We start from the raw sequence: 20,944 nt of genomic DNA, 5'->3' as shown, positions 1-20,944 counted from the left end.
GTCAACTCCATCTGAGATTCAGCAAAACTCTAGTCAGCCCAATGATAATGCAGGTATGCAAATTCAAACCTTATAAAAATACCATATTATTTTTTCATATATACTATATTAGTACTATTATTTATTTATTTTTTATAACTAGATGGTGCTAGTGAAAAAAAGAAAACTAGAGGTCCTACTCAAATGCGTAATATTTGGGGTACTCGTGATGATGAGCGCCTAACAGTCAATTGGAACAAACTTGGCCAACCTGATGACAAATTGGCAACAAAATTATCATCGTTCATTGGAACTATTGTGCGTGATGGGAAAAATGCACCACTCATTTACAAGAATTGGCATAAAGTCCCAGAACATTACAAAGATCACATATGGGCACTTGTACAGGTAAATGACATAATATTGTACGAAGATCACATGTGAAAAGTAATAAACATGAGTAATATGATTAAAATAACACTCTTTATAATCTTTTGTAATTTTAATTTTGTATGTGGAAAGATTAATTATGTATTATTTTATTCTTCTCTCTCTCTCTCTCTCTCTCTCTCTCTCTTCAGTCAAAGTTTGATCTTCCAAGTCATGCTAGGACTTGGGTTATGAAGTGCACTGGTAAGAAGTTAAAAGACTGGAAGGCAGACATAAAGAAAAATTATTATAAAAACCACTTGAGTTTTGACCAACAAAAGCATTACAAAGATAAGAGAGTATATGCTGATAAGTGGGAACACCTTATTAAGTATTGGGCCATCGAAGAAGTAAAGGTATATTTGATCTGATCATTATATGTTTTTTTTTACCTGCTATAGTTTGGACACCATTAATTTATGCATTTGTAATTTTAGGCACAAAGTGATAAAAACAAAGCAAGTCGTGCAGAGCAAAAGTATAATCATACTACTAGAACAAAAAGTTTCCCACGTGTTCGAAAGGAGCAGGTTAATTAATCTTTTCATGTTGTATATTTAATATGATAATGTATGCATGATGTGACAAGAAGATATAATTTATATTTTGCAATATATTATTTTGTAGAAGAATAAGTTGGGACACTCTCCAACACGTGCTCACATGTTTAAAGTATGTTATACAAAGGAGACTGGAACCCTGAGGCAACAAAAGCAATGATAATATATATCAAATAATTATATGTCCGTTTGAACTTATAGATTAGTTAAAATTCCCACATTATAGTGTTGAGTGATTCAAATGTATCTATTAAGTTATGTTTATTGCAACCTTATAGGATGAAATGAATGAGAGGACAACTTTAAATGCAAATTTATCAAATGAGGGCCCAAATGATACATTTGGACAAGTGATGGGTAAATAAAAACATGGACGAGTTCGCATGTATGGATTAGGTGTCTACCCGTCTAATTTATGGAGAGATACATCTGGCCATAAAGCAAACCAATACATAACAATGGATGCTATGGAAGCTGAAAATTCGGAGCTAAGGTCCAAAGTTTCCCATGTTCAGTATGTTTCGAATAACTTGACAAACACATCTAACCAGGTAATTTTGTTAATAGAATTTATAAGTTATTAATGTTTTCCTACACATATATATACATACATATATCTATGTGTGTGTGTGTGTGTGTAAAATTAATTAATTCAAATTTGGTTAGGTCACAACAGCTTCTAGTCCTCTTGACATGGTTGCTCGACATCAAGCATGGTCCTTGTCATCAATACAAGATGCCTCTCTTACTCAGGTATCCACTAAGAGCTAATCATATATATCATATTACTTCCAACTTTATTTTAGAATAGCATGCAAAACTTGTCTTACAATTAACCAATGAATGAATATTGTGGACCTAAATTTCATTGTTTAAATCTAAAAAAATTGTGCTACATAGTCAAAATCATGACATGACGAAGCATGTGCTTTTTTTTTTTAATTTTTAATTTTTATTTTCTTGTCAAGCTTCAACAAGACATCTCTCCATCATTTATTACCGCATGGGCTCTTTTTGATTCTCTTAAAAAATATTACTTGAAAGTAATTAGTTGATTGTCATTATAATATTTGTTTTAGTGTGGTGAACCTATTAAGTGATTAAATCATTTGGTATCTACTAGAAAAATGAATATCACTTTCAGTTGTTATCATCTTTACTCTAGCACTTTGTACTAGTTTATTTTTTAAATATTATTTATTAATTGTAAATATATAATTACTTAAGTAATTAAATCTTGATTTGCAAGTGGGAGATATAGTTGTTCTAAAAAGTATCATTAGGCCAACAGAAACAGTTACAATCAAAGTACTTAAAAGCACAGATGCATCTAAAGAAGTAGAAGGAGAAGAATTAGGACTTGACTATTGGGAGGTACATGTTCAAGTGCCAATCAAACCTAATGAGAGCTTGATCCAATCATATGGACTTGTCAAAACAATTGGACGAGCTATTGGAGCTCATGTTGCTTGGCTTGCTCCATTTGTGGTATATTTCTTTCATAAATAATAATTTCATTAACAAAGTTTTATTAACTTAATATAGTGTCAATTACCTTTATAAGTTTATCTTTTGGATGCAGATTTTGCAACTTAGCTGAGAATATTTATACAAGTGAGGCTGAGAGTTTGGGAACTGATTTTGTTTTGATAATTTGTCTACCCGGAATATGGATGTCTCTTCATTATAAAGCGATAGATCAAAATTCAAACAAAATCATTATTAATAAATTTTTTGTATTGATTTTATGTTTGTATATCATTCCTTTTTTAAAAAAATATATATTTTTAATAGTTTTTTCATATCATGATATGTGTTAATTGACAGTTGGTGCAGAACATTACTTCAGAGGCATATAATAGTTTTTCAAAGTTATAGAAAGAAAATATTAATTTTAATCAATTTTTTTCAAAACTATTAGAGTTGTTAGTCAATTATTTAATTATTTATTTTTAATATATGCAGTTTCTCATTTCCTTTATGATACTTCTCTCTCTATTCCACTATGAGTTCATATGTTTTTTTAAAAAAATCATATGTAATTTAAAATTTTGAATCTTTTTATATAGGAAGTTAAAAACTAAATTTTGGAATTTAAAATACAAAACCATATCCTTTAAATATAGCTATATTTATAATTAATTTTAATCTATCTATTACCTATTCTTATTTATATTATTATATAAATAAAAATATTGTACAATAATTGAAGTTCAAAGTCATAATCTATTTTTTTTTTCAAAATTTAAAATTGTTAAAATGCATATCTTGCAATATTATTAATTTATTCCTATTATAAATTTTATTTTAAATCTTATAAGATTTGTTCAATGACCAATATTTAATTTTTGTAAAAAAATTCCAATATATTCCTTCCAAAAGTTAATATAGCTAGTCTACAAAATCATATTTTAAAACTCAGAATTATCAATACATTTATTTATTTTTGTTTTTGTTTTAAATAAGCATGTTAAAGTACAAATAGATATTCAAATAAAATTATACATATTAATAAATATGTCATTAGTTTTAATTGTAATCCCGTATTTTTCATGTCTTTATTGATTTTTTAACTTTTTTTGATATTTTAAATTACATGTTACGATAATTCTTTCTTACTCATTAAGTTTTTAAAATTTCTTTAATTATTTCGCTTTCAAAAACCAACATAACAATTTTTTAAAATTCATTTATTTTTATTCTAAAAATAGTGAAGTATTAGAACTATATCATTTTTTTTTTTAATAACAAAGCATAATTTTAATTGTTAACTGTCAATACAATAATTTTAATCTATCTATACTATATTATAGTAAAGGAACATTTGAAACAAAACTCTTAAACTTATATATAAAATTTTATTTACGAGAGACAAAATAAAAAAAATTAAATATAAATATCATATTTTTAATAAATAATATATTATTTTATCTCGCGCATAACACGGGTTGTAACGTCCTAAAATAAATACACTAGGGTGGAGAAATCAACGGATCTAAGAGAAAATGTAGAGGGAAGATGAGTTTTAGAGAGAGAAACTCAAGATCTAGGTTTTCGAAAAGTTCTAGAGAGAGAGAGAGAAATGAAAAAAAAAAGTGAACTAAAAAGTCGTCCTCAAGGACTGATATACACGCAGTTCGCTTATAGCGATCCCGGGTTTTCCCCTTGATGTGCAGTATTCCGGACTTAGGTTCCGTGGTGTTGATTGTTGTTGATATCTTGTTTCCATCCTTCAATACTTTGTATTTGAGTTATAGGATGTGTTGGGCAGGTTTGTTACAGGTTGGGTGTGATTGGGAGCAAATGGTTGTTGCCCAGAATTTTGGTCCTTCGCTCAAGCGAGACTTTTGTCGCTCGAGTGAGCTCTATGTTCTAGATCCTTCGCTTGAGCCAGGGTTCCTTCGCTAGACCAAGAGTTGAGTTTTGTATCTGGTGGCTCGAGCGAGAAGTCCTTCGCTCGAGCTTGCGTCTGTGTCTGGTTCTGGACCTGAAAGTTGCAATTCTTTGCTCGAGCGAGCGAGGTCTATGTTTTGGGTGTTTCTGGGTTACAGACCTGAAGCTAGAGCGAGCATTCTGTCGCTCGAGCGTGCTTCTGGGTTACAGACCTAAAGCTTCGCATTCTTGGCTCGAGCGAGGCTTTCTACGTTCGAGCGAGGGTTCTTTGTGTCTGGTCGCTCGAGCGACCAATCCTTCGCTCGAGCGAGCCTGTGTTATATCAGTAGACAGCAGCGAGTAAGCACTTCACTTTTTCATCTCTTTTACTTTCAAAACCCTAGATCCGACTGTCCCTCTCTCTCTACACACCTTCTCTCTAGGGATTGATCTACTTATAGTGTGTTTCTACCCTAATCCCTTTGTAAGAAAGATAGAGGGTTGTTTGGGCTACGTTTTAATCTGAAAATTTGTGAATTTGGAGCACTTTGGATTTTCACCATCTTCTCATTTGGTGTCTTCATTTCGAGGTAGGAATACCCTCCTCCATCTTATGAGTTTTATCATAAATTTTGGGCTTTTTGATATGTTGGGGTTGTTGGGTAATTTTTTGGAAAAGTTAGGGTTTGATTTGTAATTTATAGAAAAGGGGGTTTTCAAAATGTTAAATCTTATGGGTGTTTGAGACCAACAAAAATGGAATTAATGTTGTTGTATTGTTGAATTCGAGCCTTTGGGTTGAGATGTGATAAAGGGGGAAAAATGCCCTAATTATGAACTAAATTAATTTGTATAATTAATTTTGGAAAAATGTGGAAATATAGAATTGAGTTCAGAATAATGAAATTGGGACATTATGGGATTGATTGGTGTAGTTGAATAAATTAATCACTCACCTATGGAGTAAGTTGATATTATATCTATTTAATGCATTTATTTTCAGTTTAGAAATAACTGCTTTGGGTTGTCGGTGGAGGATAGTCTTGATTGTTGTAGACACTGTATGTTGATTAGGGAAAACTGAAACTAATCACATTAAATATGTCATTGAATATGACGGTTGGAATAATACATTAAATATGTGTATTAAGTGATCCCTGTATATGATAATTGTTTATATATTTGGAATTTGTGTATCGTGTGGGAGGAGATAGGGGATGTACTCCATGGTTTGAGGGAAGATAGTGGATGGACTCTCAAACCTGTTTGGGAGGAGATAGGGGATGGACTCCATTAATACAGCAAGTATGTGTATTAAATTGAAGTATTGATACAGCAAATATGTGTATCTATTGTGAAATATGGAAGTGTTAGTATATGTGTTATAGTCTCATTAAATTGTTTGGCCAGGTTCCGAGCCATGTATATGAAATGATTCGGATTAAGTAAAGGAAAATGGAATGTAACATGGACACAAGTGTCATGGAACTATGTTGTGATATAACTGGTTTATAAGTGTTAACCATCTATCAAATGCTATTGTTTTAGTCATTGCTTATATTTGGTTTAGTATATCTCTACTGGGCTGTGGCTCACCCTATATGGGACATCATTTTTAGGTCCAGGTAATATGCCACCTCCAAGGACATGGCTTGGAAGGTTTTGGGAGTTGAAGACTCTTTTTGTTGTTTTGTTACCTTTTGTTGTATTATATGTAAATTCAGGCCAAGGGCTTAATATGATATGAGTTAGTACTCTCTTTTGTGTAACCAAGTGTTGGCTTGGAAATTTGTAAGCCGTTGGGCATTTACTTTTGTTGTCAACATGTAATACATTTGCAAGGACTACCCTGATGAATGGAAAAGTGTTTATTTTTCTTATATCAATGCATGTCAAGAATGTGGGGTTTTATGTATTTTTTTTAGGGCGTTACATCACTCGAGCGTGAGAAGTGACGCTCGAGCGTTAGACACATTGTTCCGCTCGAGCGCAAGAAGTGACGCTCGAGCATAGAATACACACTTACAGAATTTTTACCGACGAAAGACATTGCTTAAGCTCAAGATTGGCCGCTTAAGCGTAAGAAACGACGCTCGAGTTATAACGATCTCGGTTTTTACCCGACTCTTGTAATGTCCCGGGCTCGGGTTTGATACTTTTATATTGTTGTCTATCTCTTTCTTCCCTTGTGTACCTTTTAAATTGGTCTTTGGGTTGTTGTGGTTGTGTTTAGAACAGGTTGGTTACTTATTTTTCCGAAACCTTGTTGCCCTGAATTTTGGTCTTCCGCTCGAGCGGGGTTCATACACTCTTAGTATTTTGCATGTCTGCAAAAGTGCTGGAGGAGTATTTTCTACACTCGAGCAGGTGGCGCTTGAGCGGCGTTTATACTAGAAGTGTGCATTTTACGCTCGAGCCGGTAGTGCCTTGTTGTTGTGTCTTGGCGCTCGAGCGGGTCAAATTTATGTGTCTTACGCTCGAGCATCAAACTCTCCGCTCGAGCGGAATGCGCATATATCAGATTGCGAAAAGCACTTTTTACATCACTTTTTCATATCTTTTCAGCCAAAACCCTAAAGTTGAGAGCCTCTCTCTCTAAAATACTCTCTCTCTCTCTCTCTCTCTCTCTCTCTCTACATTTTGGCCTAGATCTAGTGATCTCCTCACCCTACATCCTTTGATAAAAAGTTAGAGCTTCTCAAGATCTTCTCTTTGAACCAATTAAAGTTGGATTTCAGCACTTTTGGGGTTTCTCTCTTGCTTGGCCCATCTTCTCTCTTTGAGGTAGGGATATTCTATACTTTAGTATGGGTTTTAACCTAGTTATTTGTGTTTGTATATAAATGGTGGAAATTTGGGAGTTTTTGGGTAAACTTAGGTTTTGGTCCCAAATTTAAAGAGAGGTTTCTACATTATGTTTCATAGAAGATTATGGGGTTTTGAAAATGAGGTTGACTTGTGTTAAAATGGCAAATTTTATTCTTTGGGTTGATATTTGAATAAGGGAGAGGTTTACCCTAAATGTGTGTTGAATATTGTTTGTATTAATAATGAAATTGATGTAAGAAAGGTGAAATTAGGGAAAAGTATAAATGAATGGTGTAGTTGGATTTGTTTAATCACTCACCCATGGAATTTTGACAATTTATCTGTTATCAAGATTGTATATCTGTTTAGAAATATGTGTATTGGGCTATCGGTGGAGGATAACTATGATTGTTGTAGAAATTGCATGATGATTAGGTAAATTGAAACTGATCATTTAAGTTTGTCATTGAATATGATGGTATGATTAAGGCATTGAGTACGTGATATAGATAGTCATTGTATATGACGATGAATTTGAATACATTGTAGATGTATGTTGTTTTGGGAGAAGAAATGGGATGTACTCCATTATTTGGGAGGAGATAGGGGATCGACTCCATTGAGAATTAAGTTGGCCGGAGTGTCTAGGGTGAAAGTCTCAAAATCTTATGAATACATGGGTGCCGATCCCGCAGACGAAATTTTCGTAAAATGGCAAGGTTGAAGTGTTTGTATGATGGTTATGTGGATAGGGAACCACTGAGTTGTAGTCTCAGTTGGATCATTTGGAAAATTATATATATTTTTCGTATGACTTGAAATGAAATGGATTAACTCGAAATGAATAAATGAGGATGGATTAAGGTGTGAATATCAGTATTTAATGGTTATGGAAGAAATGTGAGTTGATCTTGAATATTGAACATTTATCTGGCACTTATATCTTAGTTAAACTTCATACATTGTTTTAGACTGTTTCTACTGGGCTTTGACTCACCCTACTTAGGAAACCATTTTTAGGTACAGGTGATATGCTTCCTCCAAGGACATAGCTTGGGAGGACGTAGGAGCTGAAGGCTCTATTTTGTCTTTTTGTGTCTAAATGTTTATTCAAGCCAAGGGCTTAACTTGTGTAGAGCTTAGAACTCTTTCTTTTGTTGTAACCAAGTGATACCTTGGAAAGATGTAAGCCCGTAGGGCATTTATTTTGTTATCGTTAATTTAAACTACATGCTGAAGATTCAGAATGGATGTTTATGAATGTATAATGCATGTAATTCCCTTTTTAATAGAAACTCTGATGAATAAAGTAGATAATTTTATTATGTTCATAAATCGTATGGAATGGATTATCGTATTATATTTTGGGGGTGTTACAAGCATAGAATACACTCGTCCATTATTTTGCAAATCTGCAAAAATACTGAGAGTTTGCAAAGCCCGCTTGAGTGCAAGAATGGCCGCTCGAGCGGAGGGGCAAAAATCTGGGCAACAAAGGTTCGAAAATCAAGCAACCAACCTGCTCCAAATAAGACCAATACAATCCAATAACCAAATTTAAGGGAGAATAAGAGGGGAACGACAGTGAACAACATTCAAAAACCATAAGCCCGAGTTCGGAATGCAACAAGAGTTGAGTCAAAACTGGAATCGTTATACGGGTGACATGCTAGTATTATTTAACAAGAATATTTAGCTCTCATAGCAAACACAATCGACAATTTCTTCACCAATTACATCCATCTAAAGAACAAATTCATAATATTCGTCTATAATAGTACAAGTTTATTCAAATCTGTAAATGCCATATCAGTTTTTTTTGGTTGGTATTATAATAAATATTGCCCTCAGCAGCATCACATCTCCATACTTCCAAAATTAAGCAATTCCTATTGCTAATAAAACATTGTTACTCTTAAATGGTGGCAAAATTAAATCAATTCACCATCCAGGAAGAACTATTTCCTTAATTGGAACCGGACTTGTATAGACTTAGTAAATTAAAGAAAATCTAAAATCGTTTCGATTTAGGACAACATAAAAAGATGATATTAGGAGAAACCTATTTAGGAGAATAACTTTTGATAAAGTATCGAGAATTTAAGATTTTTTTTTTTTATGTCATGATTGATATTACCAAATGAGAGAATATAAAATGAGATTTTATACATGTTTCATCACGTTTCTACTTAAACATTAGACTCATGACTCACGTTTCATCAGGTTTTATATGCTCACAACAATCTATAGAAATATGTTATCAAACTTTTCTAATCATTTTGACATATATGTTTCATTAAGTTACCAAACATTTTAGGACAATGCTATAATACATATCAAGTTATGACATTTGTAGGTATGATTATCATAAATGTCATAATTTAATTCTATGATATAGTCACAATTAAAAATCAAAAATGAAACATAGCATGAGGCATATAGGGACCCTCTTTCTCTCTATTCCCAGTAATAATCTCCAATTTGATTCCTTATTGAAGTGTGTCAAATAAGAAGAAAATAAATTATGGTATGTATGTTACATGGTTTGTTTCTTCTTCATTAGAACATTTTTTGAATTCATTTCAAGGCTTTTAATATAATTTATTAGTCCATTCTAAACTTAGCAAATAATTGAATTTGGAGTTTTACTGTTTGTGGAAATTACAGCACCCAGAGATCATGATTCAGTACCCATATGAAACAAAGGAAAATGTTTCAGTGCTCACTATTTTTTATGGTCAAATATATTCAATCTTATTTTCTTTTGCGGCAATGTTATTTTCATAATGTGAACTTATGACGGAAAAATCATAGTGTGCAACTTTTTTCTTTTATTTATATGGAAATTCTATATATATTGATGTAAAGTAATAAATGACTACACATAAAAGTATGATTGAGTAAAAAATCAAAAAAGTCAACCTAATTGCACAGTTTGATTTTCATAATATACGGTTTAATCCTGATTTTTAAAATAGGTAAAATGTAATTCACAGTTTGATCGTGATTTTTTATAATTATTGTAATTCTGGTTTCATGTGGCATGGTTTTCTTTTTTGATGTTGTCTCAATGCTTTATGTAGATTGAATTCCAACAATATTTTTTTTTCTGATAAAAAAAAAATTGTGGTTTTGAACTGGACCAGCCCTTTTAAACACAAATATACATATATAATTTGTTACGTATTGTAGACACTTCTAATTACTATTCTGATTATGATATGTTATTTTGTTTTAAGTAAATTGTGAGTAATATTTGTAATTATGATTTGAATAAAAATGACAACATTTTTAAAAATTATTGTTTTAAACTGAACCAAACCAGCTTTTATTTGTTCAATTTAATTTGATTTGATTTTAAAATTTTCATAATTTGATTTGGTTTATAAATTTCGTAGGACTATATGTTTAATTCTTGATTTACTTCTTAATTGAACCAAACCAAATCATACTTGATGGGCATGACCCACATGGCCCAGGAAAGCCCAACCAACAACTATCTTGGGTGGCCCAAATGGTCATTTAGTTGTGGCCTAGTAGGTGAAACTCAAGAATAGAACCACCGAAGAACTTGCACTGGTCTAGGCCCTGTGGCATTTGGACACCTATTAGATAGGAAGTTAGTCACATGGCAGACAAAAATCTTGTAGAGTTATTGAGCCCATATATTAGGTATTAAATGAGGCTGTCATGGCATTAAATGCAACAAGACCTCTCGTTCCCTGGTATGGTGAAACTGCCATGACTGACGACGAGTAGACCATAGACTTTCGGCTAATAAGATAGCTTAAATGGATAAGGAAATGAACAGTAAAAGATATAAGGAAGCTTGTGAAGAACATTTTAAAAAACAAGTAATATTCTCTCTTTCTCCCCTCTCTCAACCCTCAACTTTATTTTCTCTCTCTTCTTTCAACCACTTCATGTCTAACTTAACCATCAGAGAGTCCACAGGGAGAAACCACTCCAATTTTGGTACCTTCCCACCTAACCTTTTGCAGGTGTGCACCAAGAAGACAAAGGCCAGTAGACCCGTGGAGCACGTGAATCAGTCCGACTCATCTCTCACTGACCGTATTATATTATCAATTGGCGACAAATCCTTTGAATGCATGCTGAATCTATTGTCTATATACCTAGGGTTATTATGCATAGACATGGTTACTAATACCTTTCCCTTGATAATTCTTTCCATATTCAATTTCATATTAATCTGCCTGATCCAAAACAGAGCCATAATATAATATAGTAATCCTTTTATGTTCTTTCTTGTCTTCCTTGTTACCACCACAAGCCAATTATATTTGTTATTCATTGGTTGCAGCTTTCAATCCAAGACTAATAAATAAAAGTCATCAAATGGATCCAAGACTAAAGAGTTGATGAAAAAAATTCACTTAAAAAAATATTACTATATTTAGCTTATTTTTTCTTCTTCTTCTTCTTCTTCTTCTTCTTCTTCTTCTTCTTCTTCTTTTTAAATAGATCTTTGTAGGTTAGATTGACTGAAAAAATTTATAACCCAAAAAAAAAAAAAAAAAAAGTGATATAAATGTAGAATAAATTCACTAAATTAAAGAGAAAAAAAAATATGACTTTTTTAATTGATCCCAAACTTAATTCACTAGGCCAATAACTAGGGACGGAATTAGGAGAAAACTATGGGGGTTATGGCTCCCCGATTTCTGTAAAAAATATGTTTTGTGATGACATTTTACAAATATATATATATATATATATATATATATTTCATTTTATACATAAAATGACCTCCTAATATAAAAAATACATATCTTATTCTTATCCCATCTTGCATTCTCTCTTTATTTTGCACCAATTTTTTTTTTCCATCCTATTAGAAATTGCTTCTATGGTATTTGATTTTTTTTTTGTATATAAATATCATTTATAATATCATATTGTACATACATGTGTACTTATGCATATGATGAAAAATTTTATTTATCTTTTGACCTTTCCGGTGATGAAATCCTGGTTTTGTTCCTGCCAATGACCAACCCAAATAACTTTTCTTTGTGTTTGATTCTAGCTAAACTAGTTGACAACCCTATATATCCCCATGTACCAATTAGAATCCCACCCACCCAAAATCGCCAACAACAAAATTTCAACATTAGTTGAACACGAAATAACTTTTTATTTATTTATTTATTTATATCACCAAAAGAAGGAATTATATTAAGGAAAATTTAGTCAAAATCCTTCTATTGGACTCTTGTTTGATAAAAGGACAGTTCAATTTATTTTACTTTATAAACCCCTTCAGGAGGAGGTTCATAATTGAGTAATAAGAAAGTTAAATATTTTTTTTCTTGGACAATATTGTCAGAGTAACTGTAACACCCCAAATTTCTAGCCCAAATGATAATACAACAATCATGGCTCTTTCAAGGAAAACCAAATATAAATCTCCAAACTTACATTACATGATAAAATAGTTCTCCATGCAACAATACATTAATCCAACAACAAGTGAATAAACAAATAAATACCCCCAAGGGTTTACAAGATTCCAAGGCTTGAACCTGGTTACACAAAATGGTTATTCAAACCCAAACATATACCGCCCTTGGCTTACACAAAGAGTCACAGCAAAATGAGAGTCTCGTACTCTCAACATACATTTGCTCGCCTTTAGTTAGGCGGCATCACCACATCTTTTCCTGCACAAAAATCCCATAGGGTGAGCATAAAGCCTAGTAGGAAATCCTTAACAAAGTATATACATTTTATACAAGTCTCAAGAGATGAAATGCACATACCATACTATGCCCTTTTGAAGGAAAATCACATCTTCATCTTTGAAAACCATCATGCTAAATGATGTCATGCAATTTTAATTCTTCAAAATTTAATAATTCATTTCAAGAGCGGTAAATACGACTCTGGTAATCCCTAGGTCGGTGTCTGCAAGTAGACTATACAAATACTACCAATTTGTCATTTTTACCAGCATTGACTGGAAGGCTCGACACTTATAATCTGTCATTTTCACCAGTATTAACTGGAAGGCTCGACACCTATTCAATTTCATCTACATCACCTGTCAAGACTTAACCACTGTATTTACCCCAAAACCAATTCATGGAAACTTGTTTCTCAACATTCTTTTCTCAATGCAAGTTTTCAAATCAACTTTAAAAGTTTAATGTAATCAAATGAATTGATATGCCAATAACACAAGATGAATATAAATACTTTTATTCCAATTCATCATCCAAGGAATAACACAATTCCCTCTTCTCAAGTATCCTCAACAATTAGTCATTTCAAGACTATTTCAACGTTTTGAACAATAATTTACAAAATGAACAACAATTCTCATATTTCCTGAAATTCATCTTTTATACAAATATAAATAAAGTGAGCTACAGTAGAATTCAAGACACATTATTGTATCTCTAACTGTGATGGAAATTATAGAGGATTGGTACTCTTAAATTAGGCATATAAAAGTTTGTAAAATGGTAATTAGTAGAATAGAGTAGCAAAATAGACTGGAACACAGGGTGCAATTGAATGGTATAAGAAGACAATTGAAAGCAAGAATATCATGCAATCCAAGAATGAAAGGGAAAATAAATACTCAAGAGCTTGAACAGTTGATGTCAAAGAGTTGTCCTAATGTAATCGTGTAGAATTGATTTTGCAATGTTGGCCTTTGCTTTGATAGTATCGTAGCAACTTGTTGCATGGTTGGCCGAGACTGTGGAGTGGTGTGTAAACATGCAAATGCTAGTTTCGCAACAACAACTATTTGTTCTGCCACTTGATTCCTCGGAGGCAGGAGGCGTTGGTCCAAGACGTCCTTCAAAAATATCCCTTGCGCAGTTGATGTTGATGATGAGGACGAGGATGATGATAAAGAGGAGATTAAATCACATGGATGCTTCCCCATAATCACTTCCAGTGCTAGCACCCCAAAACTATAAACATCGCACTTCTCATTCACTGCCATTGTATAAGCAAGTTCTGCCCAAAATTAAAAATGCCCAACAGCAGAAAATTATTAAATAAAGAAATGGTGGAAAAGTAAAGAAAACAGCTCCTGGGCCATTTCCAGACATTAATTAAATTTCTTGGAATTCTTTGATAAATGATACGAATAGTTTAGGGTTCCAAAAGAAGGAAATTATATAAATGCTTGATCAATGCCAATGCCAAAATTTCAGAATATGAAAACCTGAGAACCATGAATATCTTAAAATAGGATAGTTAGTTCATTGAAGCAACTACCTACCTTTCCATACATGATTTTCAAGACATCAATAGGATTGTTAGTCACCAATATTAACTAAAGTCTTTCAAGTGTTATTAGTCTTTCTGATTTTATGAGCAACCAAAACAATTTGAGAGAAATACAGAATTAATGAAAATTTGCTCACTGCCAAATGTTAGCAGTAGAAATATAAGTTTTTGAAGTAATAAACTATATATAGTGGCCTTTGAAGGACTGTTCACAACTGCAAGGATGGATGCATGATTTTAATCATAGGGGGCAAACTTATAATCAAGGAGAAAAAAATACTACTTGTGTTGCTTAGTTTGGATAATTTTCACCGACAAAAATGTGCATTTTGTTGTCACTGTAGACATAGGTAAAGTTAAAAGATGACGATTCAATCTATTGACAAGAGGATAAATTATAGACTTTCTTGCTTTACAAACACTTTGGCACAACTCAAATATTATTAATACTTTTTGAAATTCGGAATATCTAATTTTTTAACTAGAATTTCAAATGTAAATTAAATTTACTTGCAAGCTTGCAAATATCTTTAATTGTGAAAAATCAATCAGTTTTTTTAAATCATTTTTTTTTTAATTCTTGTAATTGAGTATCACATGTAATTGTAAAATGTCAACTCGAAAATGCTCAATGGTAATGTGATCTCTTTGTTGGCAAGTACGACTTCTATCGAATGTAATTAAGTCAAAGAAGAAGAAGAAGAAGAATGAAGAAAGACAAAATTTAAATACAGAAATAAGAAAATGAGGAAGAATTGAAAGTATAAGTTGTTTTAAAATAGAGATGGAGAAGAGGAAGAAAAAGTGAAAATGGAAATTGAGTTCTAGGCAAAATTTAAATAAATAAAAAAAAAAGACAGAGGAAAAAATTGAGGAAAGAGAAGAACAAGAAGAGAAGATGAGAGCCGAAACAAACAAGAAGAATAAGAGGCAGAGAGAGAAAAGAAATCCAGAGTTAGAAAGGTAAGATTGAAACTTAACACTGCAAATCGAGTTAAAGAAAATCAATAAAATCTTGAAGGGGTGAGCCTATATAATTTATAAATATTGATAACTAATACCACTATATTTAAGGAGTTATTTCAAAATTTTGGGGTGGTGGTCGCCCTGCCAGCCCCCTCGATCCATCCCTGCACAAGTGGTAGGTCATTAGAGCGGGCCAAAGTCTCAACTATAACCATAAATACCAAAATAAAGGAAACACATAGAATCCGATTGAAATAATCATTTTCTTAAATGAACGTTAAACAAAGAGAAAATATTCCATGTCTTGCAAAAAAGAGTTTTATTTTTTACTTTTGGTAAATCTTGACGACATAGGGAGAAATTTATTAATAATCTAAAATCGAGAGGGGTAATGAGCCTTATCTCTCAAACAATAGAAGAAAAAAAATATTCATGCAAAAGAATGGGCAAATCACACTTTACATCCTTATACTTATAATCTATTCTCACCTTACCTTCTGACCTTTTAATTGTTTTAGTCAACCCTCCAGACTTCGAGTCAAATTGGAATTGGGCCCATTTGCATAACCTTGTTTCAAAAACTAACAAAGAATAGTCATGTGATAGAATTAATTACAATTAGCACCCCTGCACTTTCATCAAAATCTCACTTTATTCCTTATCAACTTGTATTTTTACCAAAATCTCATTTTAAGACAATGTTATATGCTTAGGCCCAATTGATTGGACTTGAAGTCTAGGGGCTAATTGAAATAATTTAAAGTCAAGGGGCAAAGTAATAAACGGTGTAAACTATAGGGATACAGTGTAATTTGGTCCAAAACAGAATCAGCACTAACAAACTTGAATATATATATATATATATACAAAGTACCCAACCTATCTAAAGCCACAATAGGCTTAACCAATGTACAAGGCTCTTAAAAATTAGAGAAATAAGAATTATTATCACAACCCCAAGTAGCTAACACATCTGCAACTCTATTTACTTACTTCAGTGCATATTTTTCATCTAAAATGGCTTTTCAGTAGCTATGTTCATCATACATCAAAATTTAAGGGTATGCATATTAGAAAAAATGGAATAACAAGCTTAAATCTAGCAATTTGTCATCATTAGCAAGTTAAAATGAACAAACACTACATGGGTAATTTAATTGGAAATAAATCATTGCAATAGAAAAATATATACCAGGAGCAGCATAACCAAAGGTCCCAGCAAATGAAGTCCAATTAGATGAGTTGAGATTCATAAATCTAGCTGTGCCAAAATCAGAGATATGAGCCACATACTCCAAATCAAACAAAACATTCTTGCTTGATATATCTCGATGGATGATTGGTTGAAAACAATCATGGTGCATATAAGACAGAGCATTTGCCACACCTTTAACAGTGTTCACTCTCTTAATCCAATCAAAGACTACTATATCATCGTCCGTGCTTAGTACCTTTTCCAAGCTTCCCCCTTCCAAGAACTCATAAACCAAAAATGAGTGCCTTGGGTGTGAACAATAACCATACAACTTTACAATGTTGTGATGCCGAATCTCAGTTAATGCATGGATCTCACTTGTAAACCCTTTTAGATTAGCCCAGTCATCATCAAGTGTTGCATGAAGTTTCTTCACAGCAACTACTTGACCATTTGGTAGGCCAGCTCTATAAACGGTACCATATCCTCCCTCTCCAACACAATATTTGGCACTGAAGTTCTCAGTGACTTCAATGATGTTTTCATAGACCATTTTTCCATCATAGCTCCATATTGCAAAAACATTATCATGGTTAACTCGTGATGGCTTGTTTTTTGTGTTCCTCACTTTCTTACAAAAAGCCATGAGAATGCCAAGAACCATTAGCAAAAGAAACAAAATTCCAAAAACAAGAAGTACAGTTAGTAACGTAACTTTCTTGCCCTTTTTTTCAACATCCCCATTGTTCAATTTTGTCAAGCAAGTCTTCAGACCAGTAGCATTACCACATAAACCTTTATTACCTTTGAATGCCTCGAATGGAGCCTCTTGGAACGCCTTGATGTTAGGAAGAGGACCCTCTAACTGATTGTATGACACATCAATGGAAGTAAGACTTGCCATTTTATTGAAAGATGATGGTATAGAACCAAAGAACTCATTGTGGGAAAGATTCAATGTTTCTAAGCTTTGCAGATCTCCAATCTGTTGTGGTATCTTACCAATTAGCAAGTTATTACCAAGATCAAGACTTTGAAGAGTGTTGATCTGGCCTATTTCAGTAGGAATGCTTTTCCCAAATCTATTATTGCTCAAATTTAAGTTCAATAATTTTAAGTAGTCTCTAAGTTCTCTAGGGATTGAGCCACTTAGATTATTTGCTGCCAAGTTAAGGTTCTCTAAATTGGACAACTTACTTAATTCTGGAGGAATATTGCCGACTAGATAGTTATCATCCAGCTTAAGGTTGAATAGTGAAACCAACTTTCCCAATTTCAATGGGATCTCTCCAACTAGATGATTTGAAGAGAGATCAAGAATGGATAGTTTAGTTGCCCCTACTAAATTAGATGGTATCTTACCAGAAATTTTATTGTTAGACATTTTGAGACTAGTTAAATTGTGGCATTTTCCCCAGTTTTTAGATAGTTCACCATAAAAATTGTTATGACTCAAATCAATGTAATCCAAGCTTGGGTATATGCCAAAATCTTCTGACATATTTCCCGAAAGTTGGTTTCTTTCAAGCCTAACTCTATATAAGCTAGAGCAATTTCTCAAGCTTTTTGGAATGGGACCTATGAGATTATTATCATTTGCTGTAAAATTAACCAGCAATCCATTAAAGCATAGGCCTTCTGGGATATGACTATTGAGCATGTTTCCACCTATATCAAACTCGGTCAAATGTGTCAGATTGTTGAACACTAGGGGAATAGATCCAGAAAGTCTATTGTCGTAAAGGTACAAAGTGGTTAAGTTGCCCAAGTTCCCTATTGATGCAGGGATTGAACCTGTGAGATTGTTCCTTGAGAGTGCGAGATTAACGAGAGACCTTAGCATCCCAATTTCTTGAGGGATTGATCCGGAAAGTTGGTTGTCATAAAGGTACAGAGTTGTTAAGTTGCCCAAGTTTCCTATAGAAGTAGGAATTGAACCTGTGAGATTGTTCCTTGAGAGTGCGAGATCAACAAGAGACCTTAGCATCCCAATTTCTTGAGGGATTGATTTGGAAAGTTGGTTGTCATGAAGATACAAAGTTGTTAAGTAGCCCAAGTTTCCTATAGAAGCAGGAATTGAACCTGTGAGATTGTTCCTTGAGAGTGCAAGATCAACGAGAGACCTTAGCATCCCAATTTCTTGAGGGATTGATCCAGAAAGTTGGTTGTTAAAAAGGTACAAAACGGTTAAGTTGCCCAAGTTTCCAATTGAAGAAGGGATTAAGCCCTTGAGATTGTTAGTAGACAAGCTGAGCTCATTGAGAGAGCTGAGCAATCCTATTTGTTGAGGAATGGAGCCACCGATTTGGTTTCCATACATGTACAAGATCCTTAGATTAGTTAGTTGGCCTATTTCGGTCGGAATTGTTCCAGAGAGATTGTTGAGAGGCAAGCTAAGGTAGGTGAGTCTCCAAAGGCTACCAATATGAGGAGGGATGGTCCCATAAAGTGAATTGTTAAAAAGTTGAAGGGTGAGGAGATGAGGAAAGGATGAGAAACTAAGATTAGAAAGAGTACCTTTCAAACCATAATTGGGAAGGTCTATATGGGCAACTCTACCGGCCTTGTTGCAACGAATTCCACGCCAACTGCAATGGTTGGTTCCAACCCAGGAGGACATGAGAGTTTGAGTTTGGTTGTGAAGACTAGCTTTCCACGTGAAGAGAGCCGTTGCTTCACTTGTTTGTTTTCTAGTTAAGGAAGAAGCAAAAGCAGCATAATCAAAAAAAGTGGGCAATGCAAGGATGATGAGGCAGAGTAAAAGGGCTGGGAAAGAAAGATAGTGGTTGGGAAGTGTATTGGCTAAGAATGTCATTGTAGGCTTGTTATTAATAGAAAGCTATTAAAGACAGTAATATGATGCAGGGATGAAGAGCTGCAAGAGCATACAAAGGTATTTATAGATAATAGAACTTGGAAAATTATTAGTTGGGTTTGAAAATTCTAGTGCAATTCCTTTCAATAGTGTTGGTTTGGATCTTCCACTAAGATCATGCCAGATCAATGCATATGAAACACATGTCTTTGGACCATTACTTCTGTAACAAATTATACAACATTAGCGTTCGATCATTTGGATCAATGACCTTGCCCTGTGTTTGGTCCTCCAATAGTTTCATTTGCGGCTCTCACATTTTATAAATTAGGACAAAATACATTTCTTTATATATATTTTTCGTATTACTTTGATTTTTTAAAATTTTTAATGTTATCATTGAAATATTCACGGAATTGAATTGATTCAATTTTAAACGGATTGTCTAAATTAACAAAATGATGAAGAAATAGTTTTTAAAATATGAATTTCGTGTTATTTTGATCTCTAATATTTTATTTTTTCCACTTTGAATCCTAGACTTTTTTATTTTTATTTTTTAAGGGCACCTTTGAATCCGAAACACTAATGAAAAAAAAAAAAAAAGGGTAAAAGATAATCATTCTGTTAATTATTTAAACAACACAATGATATACATAATTTTCAAATCACAACCAGTTTTAATAATAATAATAATATTATATGTAGACTTGACTTTACTTGACTTTTGGGAATTCCTGTCGTTTTGTTTTTTCTAATAACAATAATATCAGGAGAAAATTTTGAAAATAATTATAAATTAATAATAAATTTTATTAATATTATTAATAATTAAAATTATAAATTTTTTCTTACAAATGTAATAATTTTATCAACTCACATCTTTTTGGTAATTTTCTTTTATTATTATTATTACAAAAATGTTATGGACAATGACATATCTTTTCAGATTTTTTTAGGGAAAGTGATGTACGATAAATATTGAATTTGTACAGTATAAAATTTATATATGAACTTAATAGGAGTCATTAATATAAAATTCTGAATAATTTTTAAATTTTTATGTTTGGTCCATAATATTATTGTTATTATTAGAGCAAATTACATATACCTCCTTCGAGGTTTAGTTAAATTACAGATACCCTTGAGATTTTGAAAATTACAAATATCCCCTAAGGTTTATATTTTCATAACAAATTGCCCCCTGAGGTTTATATTTTCATAACAATTTGCCCTCTAATTTGTTATACATATAGTACCTTCAGGGGAAGTATCTGTAATTTTTCAAACCTCAGGAGGATATCTATAATTTTACTAAACCTCGAGGAGTATATGTATTTTGCCCTTATTATTATAGGTAGACTTGACTTGACTTGGGTCATCTTGGTCTTTCTCGGTGGACCATAAGTCAAAGATGCAAAGTTGGTGCATTTTAATATTTAAAGCAAATTATGAATATATTGAGATGTCACACGCTTATGTCCCGTTTGAAATCACAATAGAGTGTGTTGTGGGGTTTCATAGGCTGACTACGGAGTTTATATTGATGAT

At 32.7% G+C, this 20,944-nt stretch overlaps 1 protein-coding gene and 1 long non-coding RNA gene across 2 annotated transcripts; one reads left to right on the top strand and one right to left on the bottom strand.

The window, feature by feature from the left end:
- Positions 1–146: 146 nt before the first annotated feature.
- Positions 147–765, top strand: LOC145823325 (uncharacterized). The gene is made up of 2 exons (XR_014365612.1): positions 147–387; positions 561–765. It is a non-coding gene; the product is annotated as an uncharacterized LOC145823325 (long non-coding RNA).
- Positions 766–12,642: 11,877 nt separating this feature from the next.
- LOC114300197 (uncharacterized) lies at positions 12,643–19,429 on the bottom strand. The gene is made up of 3 exons (XM_082924810.1): positions 16,576–19,429; positions 13,756–14,141; positions 12,643–12,832 (listed from the first exon to the last, which is right to left on the bottom strand). The coding sequence occupies exons 1-2, from the start codon at positions 19,391–19,393 to the stop codon at positions 13,756–13,758; spliced, it is 3,204 nt and encodes a 1,067-aa protein (XP_082780936.1). The 5' UTR covers positions 19,394–19,429; the 3' UTR covers positions 12,643–12,832.
- Between the last annotated feature and the right edge of the window lie 1,515 nt (positions 19,430–20,944).

This window comes from Camellia sinensis, chromosome 4, assembly GCF_055761805.1.
Source record: "Camellia sinensis isolate YWXY chromosome 4, ASM5576180v1, whole genome shotgun sequence".
In the NCBI taxonomy this organism is placed as follows: domain Eukaryota; kingdom Viridiplantae; phylum Streptophyta; class Magnoliopsida; order Ericales; family Theaceae; genus Camellia; species Camellia sinensis.
This window is presented reverse-complemented; position numbering and strand designations above follow the sequence as displayed.